The following is a 14,811-nucleotide window of genomic DNA, read 5'->3' on the forward strand; positions in this document are numbered from 1 at the left end:
AATTCATCATAATTGCCTTCCTTTATTTAGCGTAATGCGTATGGTGTTCTTCTGAATTCAGCATAACTCGTTGTCACAACCCGCCATGCAGACCCAGAGTCTTTAGAGGCACCCGGGGCAGCACATCACTTCTAACTGCAAAACACCGGAATTTGACCAGTGCTCCACCAGATATGAATATTACTACTTCCAGCAAATAGACACAGACTATAAAGAAATCCATACTCTCCAAGCAGACGATTTTGTTGGGCTTTCTATTTTGTCAGATTTTGTCTCAGTTGCTATTGTTGCTAACTTTGGATTGGCGACATAAGACAAATTATGATAAACATGACTGTAGTAAGTCACTAAAAGGCAAAAAGGAGACAAAATTGCATGTTGTCATGGCCTTTTCAAGGCTAATACCCCCAGCTGGGTAAAAACAAACCTCCTTGGTCTAATACTACCCCAGAAGCAATGACTGTTTTACAGTCAACAGTCTAAGGGGATTGAAGTGTGCCTTATAATCATCAATCCAAATCCTTTCTGACTGTGAAACCATCGGTCCATTATATGGACCCGAACGGCCCATATCATGACCCGAACGGTCCATATCATGACAAATTTATTCACGCCTTTCACGCCTTTCCTCACACCTCTCAGAGATGTGTGAGGGAGACCTGCAGAGGTCCAACATTTTCAACATTTTTGACAAGTTTTTCAAAAAATTCTCTTTAATTACTCTGATAAAATGTTCTTCAAAACCCTCATTAGCCACGAACCACAAAATGTGTACAATTCCTTCAGACCAGTTAAATTAAATTCATCCCACATGTACAACACTACATTTTCTGCATCCAACAACTTTCGACTACCCAAACCTAAAACATTATAAAACGTACCTTCCTGTACCAAGCAATTCTACTCTGGGACTCATTGCCATCTGACAATAAGTCAATTGTCCGTACATTGTCCAGTTTTAGACAAGCCATCTCAAACATTGTATCTCTAAGACCTTTGACCTGAGACACTATGCTCTATTGTAAATACTTTGATTGTTGATTGATTTTGTAAAATGTATGTTGTATAGTAATGTTGATTGTTTTGAATCTTGGAAGATTAGCCCAAATGGGCTAAAGGTTAATAACAATCAAAGCAAATTAAACTGTCTCAACATCTCCACCCTGATGTCAGGAAAAACTGTACACCAACTGAGCCAACTCAGGCACCTCAATGTTATGTTACAAACCATGGAGAGAGAATATAATGGCCAAAGCCTTGTGTGATTGAAAAAACAAAACAAAACAAACACGTATATTGGACCCCGTACAGTGCTATCCTTTCAAAGATGACATTTGTTATGTCTATATTGAGCGTTGAAGTCAAGCAATGCCTTCTTTTGAGTCAGCTAGCTCATGATGCAGAAAAATCAGCTTCTGTTGGGGGACAGGTCCCGAGGATTTCCTGTTCATCCCGTCGGCCTCTCCTAGATATACTGAATTGGTCATACACGTGCTAATTACACAAGCTAACCAGGTGTGATTCTAATTAATTCAGTGATTTTCATGGTGGTAATTGTATGCGGTCTGCAATCGGGGTAAGCTTTGAAACCCGAAGGAACAACCTGCTCAGTCCCGCGGGAACAAGAATTTCCTGCGGGAACTTATGTTTAGACCGCGGGAAAAGCAATTTTTAAAGTCAAATATCTCAAGAAATTTGTACGTTAGGACACTAAAAAAGTAGCCTGATACTCAGGATAACATGAGCTTTCCAATGGTATGTAAAACTTTGATATATGTCCAGGAAGAAAAAAGTTGAAAAAATAGGATTTCAACATTGGCTGCGATCAAAACGGAAAATGTACTTCCAGATTTGAACTGACTGGTGATAGATGTTATTGGATGTAGGGCAGGGCTCGAAATACCACATGCATATGCAAGTTTGTGCAAGTAAAATTGGTGTGGTGCAAGTAAGTTTAGACCAAACTTGCACCAGTGCAAGTTACTTTTGTCCTCTAATACCTGACATTAGAAAAAGCTTACACACACCAAGAATATTGTCTGTCATTGAAAGGTAAAAGAAAATAACACTGAATAAAAAAAGCCTAAATTTGTTATGTCTAAATTTGGTTAGAGACCGTTAGACATCCAGGTAAACTATTTTTTTTAGACAAATCCATCTCTACAATGCTAATGATTCCTATGGTGCTGTCTTACCTTGATTTGCATATGAGTTACATTTGCATACTAATTAGGGACTTTAATATGTTCAACTGGTTTTTCCAGTTATATGTATTATATTGAGTTGTTCTACCACTTCATTCTGGAGATGCTTAAGAATACTGTGATGGATGTCACTCGAAGAGTCCAGAAGAAATCTATGGATCTTATTGAGTTGTAGACATTGAATTGTCTTTAATTGAGCCTAAATTCACTGTTTTTATGAAACAGTTTGTACAATTTCAAACCAAAAATAAAATATGCTACGCTACAAATATCCAAACATGTGGTCTTTCCCGGTATGTATCCCCATTTACTCACGTACATTTGAAAATTTTCAGAAGAGGAGATAAGGGGTTAACAGTTCACTATTTTGGGTTGTGCAAGTAAGTTTCTTTTGGTGCAAGTTACCTTTGGCTTAACTTGCACAGGTGCAAGTTGACTGAAAAGTGTATTTCGAGCCCTGATGTAGGGGCTGGAAAGGGTTGACAAGAATTCCATACCTTTGGAACTTGACCATGAACTTATGTGACGTTTGATCTGAGTGAGGGATCTTCCGTGTGATCTACAGAGACAGTGTCCTAGGAAAGCAACATTAAGGATCTCAGTGTAGTCATTGCGTATAGGCTGGGACTACAAAAGGCTGAACAAAAGAATTCCTTAGAAAACAGCTGTTGGAAAATAAATGTCAGAGACTAGAGATGTGTGATCTTACTGAGAGGTTTTCCATGTGATCCGCATAGACAGTGTCGGACCAAATTATTTGAAAGCAACCATCTATGTGTTGGCATCATACATTAAGCTAATGAAAGAAGAATTCTGACTCTTTGGAAGTGACCTTGAACTTGTGTGACGATCCTCTGTTTGATCTGACTGAGAGATCTTCCGTGTGATCCGCAAAGACAAGTTCTGGCAAAATTAACATTATGGATCTACATGTACAATATAGGTTTAATCGGTATCAATGGGTTTACTCTAGGACCAATGGTAGGCTCGACAAAAGAATTCCTAACCCTTGAAAGTAACCTTGAACCCGTGTGACGATCCACTGTTTGATCTGACTGAGAGATTTTCCGTGTGATCAGCAAAGACAGCATCAGACAAAAGCAACATTAAGGATGTCATACAGGGACAGCAATAGGCGTATAGAGACAGCAAAAGGCGAAACAAAAGAATTCCTATACTGTTGGAAAATGAACTTCTGAGACTAAACTTGTGTGATCATACTGAGAGAAGAAACCATGAACTTGTGTGACGATCCCCTGTTTGATCTGAGTGAGAGATCTTCCGTGTGATCCGCAGAGACAGCTTCAGACCAGAGCGACATCGAGGGACGGATCCGAGCGCTGAACCAGGAACTCAAGCAGCGGAAGATGGTGGCAGAGCGTCTTAAGAAGGAGGCGAAACGACGGACACGGGAGAAGCTGAAAGCGCGGGAGGAAGCCTTGAGGAAACAGCTGGAGGTGAATAACACTCTCAGTCTTTTCATTTTTCTCCTCGTAAAGAAAGTAAAGAAAGTATATACACACACAACAAGTTTTCCTACCAACTGTTGAATCCCCTCTTCTCATGTTTTTTCTCACTAAGGAACTATAAGGGCTCAAGTTTTCTTTGCAACAATAAAGTTTTTTTCTGTCATTTCCCAAGAGAAGGCCATATGGTCTTTATACTCTTACACTCTTTTAGCAAAATGATTGTGTATGGTTGTATTTTGTGTTTAGTTGACATGTTTCTATCCTATAGCTTTCTACCCAAAATTTGCTGTCCAATATTGTATCATCTCTATATTCCTGTGTGCTACTAAAATTGGGTAAAGTTTTCTTGAATTTAGTTGTGAGTAATAACTGTATAGTGCTTCTGGGTCTGATGGAATGTTACCCACACTTGTACTTGTCTATGCGAGTCACACGTGCACCACTGTACCCCCGAGACCCATGAAATCAGTGAATGGGCCATGTGGGACTGTGGGCCAGCTGAGCTTGTAAAGGAAGAGACCCTACACAATAGGAAACCTGCCTTTGTCTTTCTTTTCTCACACTTCCTTGTAAGCCTGTGGGTGAGCCAAGACCCTGGGCATGGCCAGCTGGTTCTTACCTTTTGTTTTTGTCAGTGTAGACCAAGCTTTTGCATCATTTGCCTTACATGTACAGTGTCATGTACGTTTTGTACATAAATGTAAGACTTTCCGTTCACTACTCTTGAAGGAGTAAATCTTCTCTGAGATACAGTATGTACCATGTGCATCATGCATTCTTTCTCTCAACAAATAAAACTATGTACACATAGAGGGAGACTAAGTTGTCTACCCTTAAATTTCTACTGTCCAATTTAAATGTTATGATAATTCATATTTGTCTTCAGTTTTTATGTTTTACACTTACAGTCATGACTTAAGATGGAGAAAAACTTAATGAATTAACATAAAAAAAAGGTTAACTAAGGCATTTTGAGACTAAAAACATCTCCATTGAATATAGTATTTAATATACATGTATACTAAAATTTACTTTACCTGAATTTGTGTTTTTCTGTGTTTATAGGCTTATGACATGTTCATTAAGAAGACGACAGAGGATCTCGAGCGTGAGCAGAGAGAAGTTGAGAACGTTGTCAAGCCACAGATCAAGCAGACACGCCCGGCGACGGAGTCGCCACGGAGACTGAAGACTCCACCCGACATCAGCCCCCGCAGCCAATCAGATCTCACCAGGTTTGACAAGTTCTTTTTCAAGATGTACAACATTAAAGCTGATTGGCTGAATTGCGCAGACATTTACATACATTAAAGACAGCTGTAATAAAATCCGTTCACGATATCAAAACTTTAAAAAAACATACATTTGCAAGCAATTCTGCACAGGAATATTGAAGGGTATTCTTCATTCTAAAAAGAATTATATTCAGTGAAATAATCAAGTTGTCACATGAAAATATTTTTATATTTATAAGCATGTTATCATACCAGCCGTGAGGGTAATATTCATGTACATGTCAGGAGCAGTGCTCAGTTCGGTGGGAGTAATCACTTGTTCGGTAAGTGTACTAAAGAGTATGGTATCAGAGAGTTCTTATATCTACATACGTTTGACAATAGGTGGAAGCAGCGCAGCGAATCGGAGAGCAGCCGGTCGAGCAAGTCGAGTTTCGAGGAGGAGTCTGCACAGAAGGACCACACTGACTCCATCATGCCCACGCCGGCGAGCGTACAGCCGACACCCCGGTCCCCGGCAGAAGGTACAACTCAAACCTGCTCTCCGGCAAAAGAAACTTTCAGAGCTGCACTTAGTACTAGTAGTATCTTTCTATTCAACCCAAACATTAGGAATCCTGTCCATGGTGGCTATATGTCTGCTATGACCATTTTATCTTGAGCGGTGTGTAAAGACAGGTTTTACTGCAGCGACAAGTTTTCTCTACCTGCTTCATATTAATCATAAAAAGACTTAGAAGTATCTTTCTATTCAACCCAAACTTCTCTGGTGGCTAAATGTCTGCTTTAACCACTCTTGAGTGTACACTACCAAGATGTATGCTGTACACAATCATTTGTAGGCAGACACAAATTTTCTGTACATGCTTCATAATATCATCTGCCCAAAGGCAGGAAACAGATGAGATCTAGATAGACTGATAGATAGGCTCTCTCTAAGATACAATTTTTTATTTTTACAACATCAGTGGAATGTTTAGATCTAAATTTTGATTCATGTGGAAAAATTAAAGCAGCATGATTCTATCAACACTCATGATCAGATTGTAAAGTTGCACATGAATCTGACCACTATGCAGTGGCCACAATGGGGAGGTAGTTCTTACACACAGTTATTCGTACATGTAAGTTTGGCTGTGCATATTGTGCACCTGTAATGAAATTTATACCTGATTCTCAAGACTCATTCTTCTTGCCTGTCTGTTCTCCCCCCCAGAGAAGAGAATCTTCAACCCCCAGTTGATTGTACTGAATGACTGATTGTAACTTAAACCAAACTAAAGTGTGGTGTTACTTGATGGACACTTACATATTGTTCTTCCATTCCTCTAACTCCCACCCTCCAGAGAAGAGAATCATCAGCCCCCTGCCCTCCCCCACCCGCCCTGAGAAGCTGGAAGACACCCGCCCCAGGAGACTTGAGGGGATCCACCTGGAGCTCAGCAAACTGGAGCCTGCGGAGAAATCCCCTCGCGACACCAGGTCCACGGCATCCTCCATCGCTGAGGAGATTCCCACCGAGCCCAGCTCTGCGCGGACGGCAAGATCGGAAGGTTCAGAGCTGTCCCCGCGGGTGAAACACGTCGAGTCTCCGAAGCTCGCGAAAGAGCAGGAGGAAAAGGCGCGGCGAATGCAACAGCAACAACATCAAGTGGCAAAGAAGCCTGTCGTCGAAGAGGAACCGGAAAGCGATTCTTCGCAGAAGAGCGACCGATCGTACACATCCTACTCCACAGCGTCACGTAATTCTCAGAGAACACGGACAGTAAGCGAAAAGTCGGATCAGAGCTACAGCGATGATTTCGAGGGTTCGCAGCGGAGCTACCGTAGCCGGTCCGACCGGAGCCCAAGTGTCACCAGCGAGGAGGAAATCAGCGAACACTTCAGCCAGAAGAGCAGCCAATCAGGACGCAGGTAATGAGGGTTGCGTTTGATAGGTCGTGAGTTCGATCCCCGGCCAAGGCCTGCCAAACACTTCAAAATGGCACCTGCTGCTTTATCTGCTTAGCAATCAGCTTTTAGGAGTATAGTTGAACACAGCTAGCCCCCTGCTGTACATGTAGTTACTGCACAAAGTTGTTTGGCCAGGGCTTTTGAAACTGAGATGGGCGCAACCTTTTACCTTTGACTTTTTTTATTGGGGTTAGAGAATATGTTACCGTGTCACCTGGGTTATCTGGATTTAGGTTACTAGAAATCAGAAACTGACATTCCCAATCACTATTATAATAGCATTTTAGCCTGTTTGAAAAAGTGATTTTATTTCAGAATCTCCCTATAAAGATGATGTTTTTCTGTTACAGTAGTTAATGGATGACAGTATTTTTATTTTTTTCAGCACGGCCAGTTCCCAGTTGTTACTGTGTCACTTGGATTATCTGGAAATCAGAAACTGACATTCCAAGTTATCTCATCCTGTGAAAAAAATGATAGATTTTTTATCTCCCATTTAAAGATTTGTTTTGATGGATGTATTTAATTTTTTCAGCACCGCCAGTTCCCAGTCCCGCCATGAACTCTTCATCGACCTGAAGGGCGAGGTGGGTCCCGCCACACCCAGCAAAACCACGGAAACGGCAGACAGCGACGAGGAAAGGACTCCGGTCGCATCGCCGGCGGAAACCCCCACGCCTCGCGATCGTCGCGCCGAGATTGACACCAGTACGCCAATCATCGTAGACCCGTTGGCAGAGTACCGACTCGGGGATAATGTCATCGTGGATGGGGACAAAGCAGGTGGGAATTCAAAGTCGAGATATGTATCTAGAAAATGATTTGAGGTTATAATCTTGATATACATGTATCTGTAGGTGGCATACATTGTTGACTGTTTCAATGTGTCCTCTGTTGCTTAGACAAGTTTGACTGTAGATGATTTACAATTTTTCATGTGTAAACAAAAATCTGTATACTTAATGTTTTGATGGAAAAAATAATTAGTTGCCAACGTAATTGATTTTTAGATGTCTAGTTGTTATTTTCTTGTTTGCAAATTTGAACAATGTTAACAATCCTAATCATTTGGCCTCTGGGCTGGACATTAAATAATTATAAACCACGTGCGTGCATAGTCTAGTGGTTAGCAGCCCTGCCTCTGGAACTAGAAGCTGTGAGTCCGATTCCAGCTGTGTTGCTCACATGCACACTACTGGAAAGGGTTGCTGTCCTTAGGACGGGACCCTAAACCGTGGTTCACTGTACTTGGCGAAAAGAGCTGGGAGCACTTCCCCGGTACAATGAACCTGTAATAAATACTGTACATAGCATATGTCCTCTTTGTCACCACCGACAGATCTTCCGTGCGCTAAATCTACATCCCTTTCCTTTTATCCAACCATTCTTTTACCACTACTGCAGGAGTACTGCGCTTCAAGGGCCCCACGTCGTTTGCACCGGGCATGTGGGCCGGGGTGGAGCTACGGAAAGCGATAGGAGACAACGACGGTTCCCGAGACGGGATGAGGTACTTGTTTGATTTATTTTATATTTCTATTTTTGTTAAGATCATCAACCAGAGAAGTCCAACCCACTACTTTGCAGAAGGGCCACAAATAACATAAAGGAGCATCCAACTTGAAGTGCGTTCAGTTGCATAGAAACAAGCAAATTTATAGATTTATGATCTATGAAAATAGATTATGATGATAAAAAGAATGAAAACTCGCAGGGCTCCCTTGGAAACCAGTTGTTGACAACTAAAGGGACCACCTTACAAGATTGATAAATAGATAGATAAAAACTGACATGGATTTACAAGTCTTTATAGAGTGTGGCCAAAAGTTCCACATGTTAGTATTATGATTATGTAAACTTGCCCTTTCCACATTCATGTGGCATGCAAGTGGCAGTTTTAAAGATAGATTAGGTTGGGATAGCTGTAACTTTCAGAAGCCCTCTGAAAGCTGTTGAATGTATACTCTGGATGGCCATTGATGATTGCCTTCTACGTTAATCATAGGTATTTCTCGTGCGAGCCGGACCGCGGTGTGTTCGTCACAGCAGAGAACCTGAGGCCTGCTCTGGAGGAGTACACTTCGGAGCGAGAGGAGTCAGTGGCAGAGGAGATCCCAGAGGCGACGGAACGCACCGACTCTGATGCGGACACACCCCGGCTGAAGCTCGACTTCGCAGAAAGCGAGAAAGACATCACTCCAAGGAGAGAAAGGACTTACTCAGACGACTTTGAGACCCCAAGGTCGATCCCAGAATCCCGGGAGAAGTCTCAGAAGGATGAGGAGGCGGATTTGGAGCAGATCTCTCTCCACAGCAGCGACAGCGAGCTGGAGAAAGCCATCAGTTCTGCGGCAGCCGCTGTCGAGTCATTCGCGCTGGAAACTCCGGAAGACTCTCCCCGGGGCGCCAAGGATCTCGCGGACACTCCTCGAGACGCCTCAGACCTACCAAAAGACTCCTCGGAAGAAAAGAAAGACAAGCTCGTTGAGGACATCACGGACAACCTTGCCTCGATGGTTCTCCAAGACTCGCTGTCCTGCATCACGAACCTTGCGGAAAGTCGGCAGGCGGAAGCTGAGGAGTTGAACGACAAGACTCCGACGTCCTCCCCACGGGAGAAGCCCCACACTCCTCTCCTGGACCTGCTCCTGAGAGAACATGAGATCCAGCAGAGACGGGCGGAGCAGCCGCCTCCCTCCGCTCCGGAGACCAGCCCCGAGGTCACACCCAGGCAGCAGGCGGAGAAGTTCTCGGAGTCGCTCGTCTCAGGTCAGTCAATCAATCATATTTTATTACTGACAATAATAAGAGTTTAGCAGGGCTGAATTTCGCCTTGTTGTACCAAATAAATGATATAATAAAACATAAATCCTAATTGTTTTGTATACATATATAGAACGTACATGTACTTCCACATTTTACTTGAGAATGTTTGTTATTCTATGAAACTGTCAAATAGCAAATATATATTACTTTAGGTTTTCCATGAATTACAACATTGTCCTTATAATACAACTGTAAAACGTTACATTACATGCCCATATCTATTGTGTCATTTTTCATTCTACTATCTAACAATCTTATTATGTATGGTTTGCTTCTCTTTTTGTAACAGGTCTCTTCACAGATGCCATCTCAGAGATTCTCAAGATCAGGAAACAGAAACTAGGGACTTCTTCCAGTGGACGTCGTCTTGACGTCACAAGACCTTCTCAGGAGTTCCCCGAGACGAGAGACCAAGACGATAGTCTTGACGATGAGTTAAACGAACTCCAGCTCCCGAGTAGTCCCCAGGAGCCTGTCCCCAGGCCGAACTCCCCGGTTGAGCTCCACCCCCGGCCGGGGTCGCCCGTGTTCGGGGAGAAACTTGACGAGTTTCAGGCACAGCTGGATGACATCCTCAGCACCGACCAGACCTGGTTCGAAGAGGACGGAATATTTGGGCTTGGCAACAGGTAACATGTTTAACAGTTTTACAATTACTGTAGGTAGATATAGGTAATAAGATACACCAGAAAGTAGTTGCTCATTACAAGCAACTGGATATGATTTTGGAAACGGTCAGCCATTTCAGACAACCATCTGGCGTCTTTCGTCAAACCAGCTGTTCCCAAAATAATATCCAGTTGCTTGAGTAACTGCTTTTGGTGACAGGCTTTGAGAATTTGCCTACTAAATGAGTGTGTTGTGTTTGTAAAATGGCTTAAAATTGAAGATTGTACGAAGCTTGATTTTTGTCCACCATTGAATCCTTGACGAGTTTTAATTGTTTTAAGTAAGTATTGCATCTGTAAGCTCCAAAATACTTTCACAATAACAGTCACGTTTATGTTGATGACGGTTAGACATCAGTCAAAGTCAGAGTTATAAGATATGCCAAATAGCAATTACTTAATCAACTGGATAATTGTGATTTTAGAAATAACATGTTTACATAATAATACTTCTCTGTATATGTTTGTTATTTATGGAGTCATATGATTCAGAACCTGTAACTATTTGTGTGTGTGTGTGTATCTGTGAGACATGCTGTGGAACATGCTGCATATTTGCTACACAATCCTTACATGTATATCCTTCCACCCCAGGGGTGCCCAGAAGGGCCAGGGGGCCTCCAAAAGGCACACGTCTCCAGGTGAGACCCAGGAGCCTCAGCAGTCCGCGAGGACGTCCCTCACCAAGCTCGACCTTCAGAAGGTCACCGACGACCTGTTCTTCGCCATCCCGCACAACAAGGAAGAGGTTCGTTTGTTTGTTTGTTTATTTATTAGGAATCTTCATTAGTTGAATACTATTCTTCTTGGAGTCCTCTACATGTACACATTCCAATAAAATACAGAACAATAAATTACACATATATTGTCGATCAGTCAATTTAGCATCATCAAACATAGCATATTATACAATACAATGAATAACACATGTAAGGCCATACAAATTTTATTTGTTGTACTTCGGATTTCCCGACCCGGGATTATTGCACACTATTCACTATTTCTGCTGTGTAACTTGAGTAAGCCCCTCAATCTCTCCTACCCTTGAATTTTTGCAAAAGTTTTCTTTTTTTTCGACCGACCGACCCAATTTTTTTTTTCTGAAAAAATTCGAGAAACAACAAATGAAATTGGTGTGGCCTAATGTCAATCAATCAATTAGCATAAATTCATTATTACTGTAAATGCAGAAATGTTCGCGGTGGATCAATGTTCGCAGTTTTCGCGGCGGCCGCTTCACTGCGAATTCAAAACCACTGCAAACATTTTTCCATAACAGTAATAAGAGACTACAGTGCATGGTGCTACCGCGAAATTAAAACCACCGCAAAAAGTCCATTTTCCCGCTACCGCGAAATAAAATCCCCGATTCATATGTTGTGTTTTGTAGGTGCAGAGCCTGGTGAAGTCTTCCGTCCAGGTCTTCTACAACAATCGGGAGTACGGGGACGACCTGGCGCCCATCGCGACCCCGCGCGACCTCCTCAGCAACGACACCCCCGGGAAGGACGTGGAGAGCCTCAGCAAGCGCAGCTACAAGAAGATCATCTTCGACCTGAGCGGGGAGATCTTTAAGGACATCTACGCGGAAGACAATGTCGAAACGCCGCCCGTTTGGATGAAGGCGAAGAAATCGCAGCGTAAGCACTTCCGGCGGCGGCCCCCGGGCGGGCTGGACGAACTAACCGGAGTCATCGAACACCGCGTCTTGGTTCTCCTCGGGTTGCAGCCTTCCAGGAAGCTGCAGCACACCACCAAGTTCTTAAAGATGGGGCGGAAGAAGAAGGATCAGGTGGACGAGATTCTGATCGAGGAGCTGGCAACAGAGGAGCCCGAGTGGGTAAACTACGACGATGATGAACTTGCCGTGAAACTCCAGCTTAGCGACTCCATCTTCGAGAACTTGTTGACTGAGACTGTCCAGTTGGTCAGCGATATTTCCTTAAGGAAGGCAGGCTCTCATGCAAATCTTTGAGAAGATTCTCTCCACAATGACGTTTTTGAAGTAACCTTAACTACTCTCCAGGCAAATGTCAGGGTAAATAGCTGGAAAACTTCAGCTCAGCGACCCCATCTTTGAGAACTTGTTGACTGAAACGGTCCAGTTGGTCAGCGATATTTCTTTAAGGAAAGCGGGGTCTCATGCAAATCTTTGAGAAGGAACTCTCCATGACGTTTTCGAAGTTACCTACTACTCTCCAGGCAAATGTCAGGGTAAATAGCTGGAAAACTCCAGGTCAGTGACTCCATCTTCGAGAACTTGTTGACTGAAACGGTCCAGTTGGTCAGCGATATTTCTTTAAGGAAAGCAGGCTCTCATGCAAATCTTTGAGAAGGAACTCTCCATGACGTTTTTGAAGTTACCTACTACTCTCCAGGCAAATGTCAGGGTAGATAGCTGGAAAACTTCAGCTCAGCGACTCCATCTTTGAGAACTTGTTGACTGAAACGGTCCAGTTGGTGAGCGATATTTCTTTAAGGAAGGCAGGCTCTCATGCAAATCTTTGAGAAGGAACTCTCCATGATGTTTTCGAAGTTACCTACTACTCTCCTGGCAAATGTCAGGGTAGATAGCTGGAAAACTTCAGCTCAGCGACTCCATCTTTGAGAACTTGTTGACTGAAACAGTCCAGTTGGTGAGCGATATTTCCTTAAGGAAGGCGGGGTCTCATGCAAATCTTTGAGAAGATTCTCTCCACAATGACGTTTTTGAAGTAACCTTAACTACCCTCCAGGCAAATGTCAAGGTGAAGAAATAATGTAAAGATGTCTCGACAACTACAGTCCAGTTGGTGAGCGACATCTCCCAAAGGAAGGCGGGCTGGCATGCAAATCTTTGAGAAGATTCTCTTCTCCATGAGGTAAAAAAAGATTTGGAAGTACCTCCTCTCCAGACAAATGTCCAGGTGAAGTATTGTAATGATGTCTTGAAAGCTACAGGAGAGATACAAGTCTTTCACCCAGATCACAGCAACTTTGTGCTTTCTATTCTTTCTATTCTTCGAGTTTTGGTAAAGCTATAATTACTTTGCTCTTTTGGTATCAGACATGAAAATAGAGACGATAGACTAAATGAAAGTATTACACAAGTTGTTGTCAAGATTTGTACCATCAAGACGATTTCTTTTTTTGATTTGAGTAAGGTTGAAGATTTTTGTCCATTGTTCTACATGTACTGTGAGCTACTGTAAGTGTAATGTATGAAGCTAGATATTACATGCTTGATTTGATAGTGTGGAAAAACTTAACTTTGCAGCAAGGCAGACTAGTAGCTTCGGTGTGCCCTACTCTTTAAAAAATCTTTTTGTGGCATGGTTGAGGCAGTTTCTTAAATCCCTCGCCTGTTTCTTGTGGATGCATATCTGAGCATATGGTGTCATATCTATAGATAGACTTGTGTATTTCTTGAAGATCAAAAGTTCCATCCTGAAAGTGGAAGAGCTTTGCTTAATTGTCAAAGCGTCTTTTCCCAGGTCAACCGGAAGTTGATATAGGTACATATATTTTTCCTGTAAATACGAAATGTGCAGAGGTTTGTATGATAAGGTTTTTGTCAGCTACGGGACCAACCATTGTGAGCAATGATACTGTAAATACAGCATCTCTTACTGAACATTGTGCATAACGTCTGTGGAAAATGTACATCTAAAGTGTTGTTAAGGCAAAGTTATTAAGGTTTTTTGTGGTTCCCAGATTTAGTTTATCATCCTTTTGCTTTCTCTTTTTCTTGTTCTCTATTTTTCTTGGAATGGACAATTATTTCCCCATCATTATTTGAATCATGGTGAAGGAATAGACCAGTCTCATTTTTGTATACTTTTAGATATTAGTGTGAATCACTGTTGTCTTTTATGTGGTACACATGAAAAGTAACACAAACTTTATTTGACTGATAACATTCTGGAATTATCAGTTTTCGCAATGTTATGAGCAAAATTTTTATTCTATGGCAATCGGTGTGAGATACATGTACATGAATGACAGAAAGGGTTGCAGATAGTGTGTATTATTGAAAGGCAGCTTTAGGTTGTTTTGATTGTTGCTTTCAACCTGCTTTTGAGTACTTGACCTACAGTGAAAAGTTTAGGTGTGTTTTTGGTTGGTCCTACGTTATAACTGTGGAAGAGTTGTAGTACTTTGATGAAATGTTTAGGTAAAAACGCTCTGTGGTTTGTCGCGCAAGAAAAATGTATAATTTTTCTGACGAAGAAAATGTGAGATTTTTGTACAGATTTTATGAAAGTATGGAATACGTTGTGAACTGGAATAAAATTGTGTACATAGTGTTATGTATTCTTATGTGTGGTGTCTTCTCATTGCTACTTTCACTGTATCAAGGTAGAGCAGATATCTTTATTTGGAAAGTGTGTTGAGTTCTTTTATGTGTAGAGTTTTTGAATTAACACATGACGTTCTCAAATAGACGGGGCCGCTAATTTTACATGCCCATCCGATA

The 14,811-nt window shown here is 42.1% G+C and overlaps 1 protein-coding gene across 1 annotated transcript in view; it reads left to right on the forward strand.

Annotated features, from left to right (window-relative positions):
* Positions 1-14,648, forward strand: part of LOC118422016 (centrosome-associated protein 350-like) — a 47,258-nt gene extending 32,610 nt beyond the window's left edge. Inside the window, exons 23-33 of the mRNA XM_035829520.1 lie at positions 3,501-3,661; positions 4,102-4,254; positions 4,739-4,908; positions 5,293-5,432; positions 6,255-6,822; positions 7,397-7,644; positions 8,266-8,371; positions 8,867-9,630; positions 9,977-10,316; positions 10,950-11,103; positions 11,746-14,648. Of these exons, the coding sequence (XP_035685413.1) occupies positions 3,501-3,661; positions 4,102-4,254; positions 4,739-4,908; positions 5,293-5,432; positions 6,255-6,822; positions 7,397-7,644; positions 8,266-8,371; positions 8,867-9,630; positions 9,977-10,316; positions 10,950-11,103; positions 11,746-12,330 (3,389 nt within the window). The 3' untranslated portion in view covers positions 12,331-14,648. The remainder of the gene's footprint in view (positions 1-3,500; positions 3,662-4,101; positions 4,255-4,738; positions 4,909-5,292; positions 5,433-6,254; positions 6,823-7,396; positions 7,645-8,265; positions 8,372-8,866; positions 9,631-9,976; positions 10,317-10,949; positions 11,104-11,745) is intronic.
* The last annotated feature ends 163 nt before the right edge of the window (positions 14,649-14,811 follow it).

Source organism: Branchiostoma floridae, chromosome 8, assembly GCF_000003815.2.
Source record: "Branchiostoma floridae strain S238N-H82 chromosome 8, Bfl_VNyyK, whole genome shotgun sequence".
Lineage (NCBI taxonomy): Eukaryota > Metazoa > Chordata > Leptocardii > Amphioxiformes > Branchiostomatidae > Branchiostoma > Branchiostoma floridae.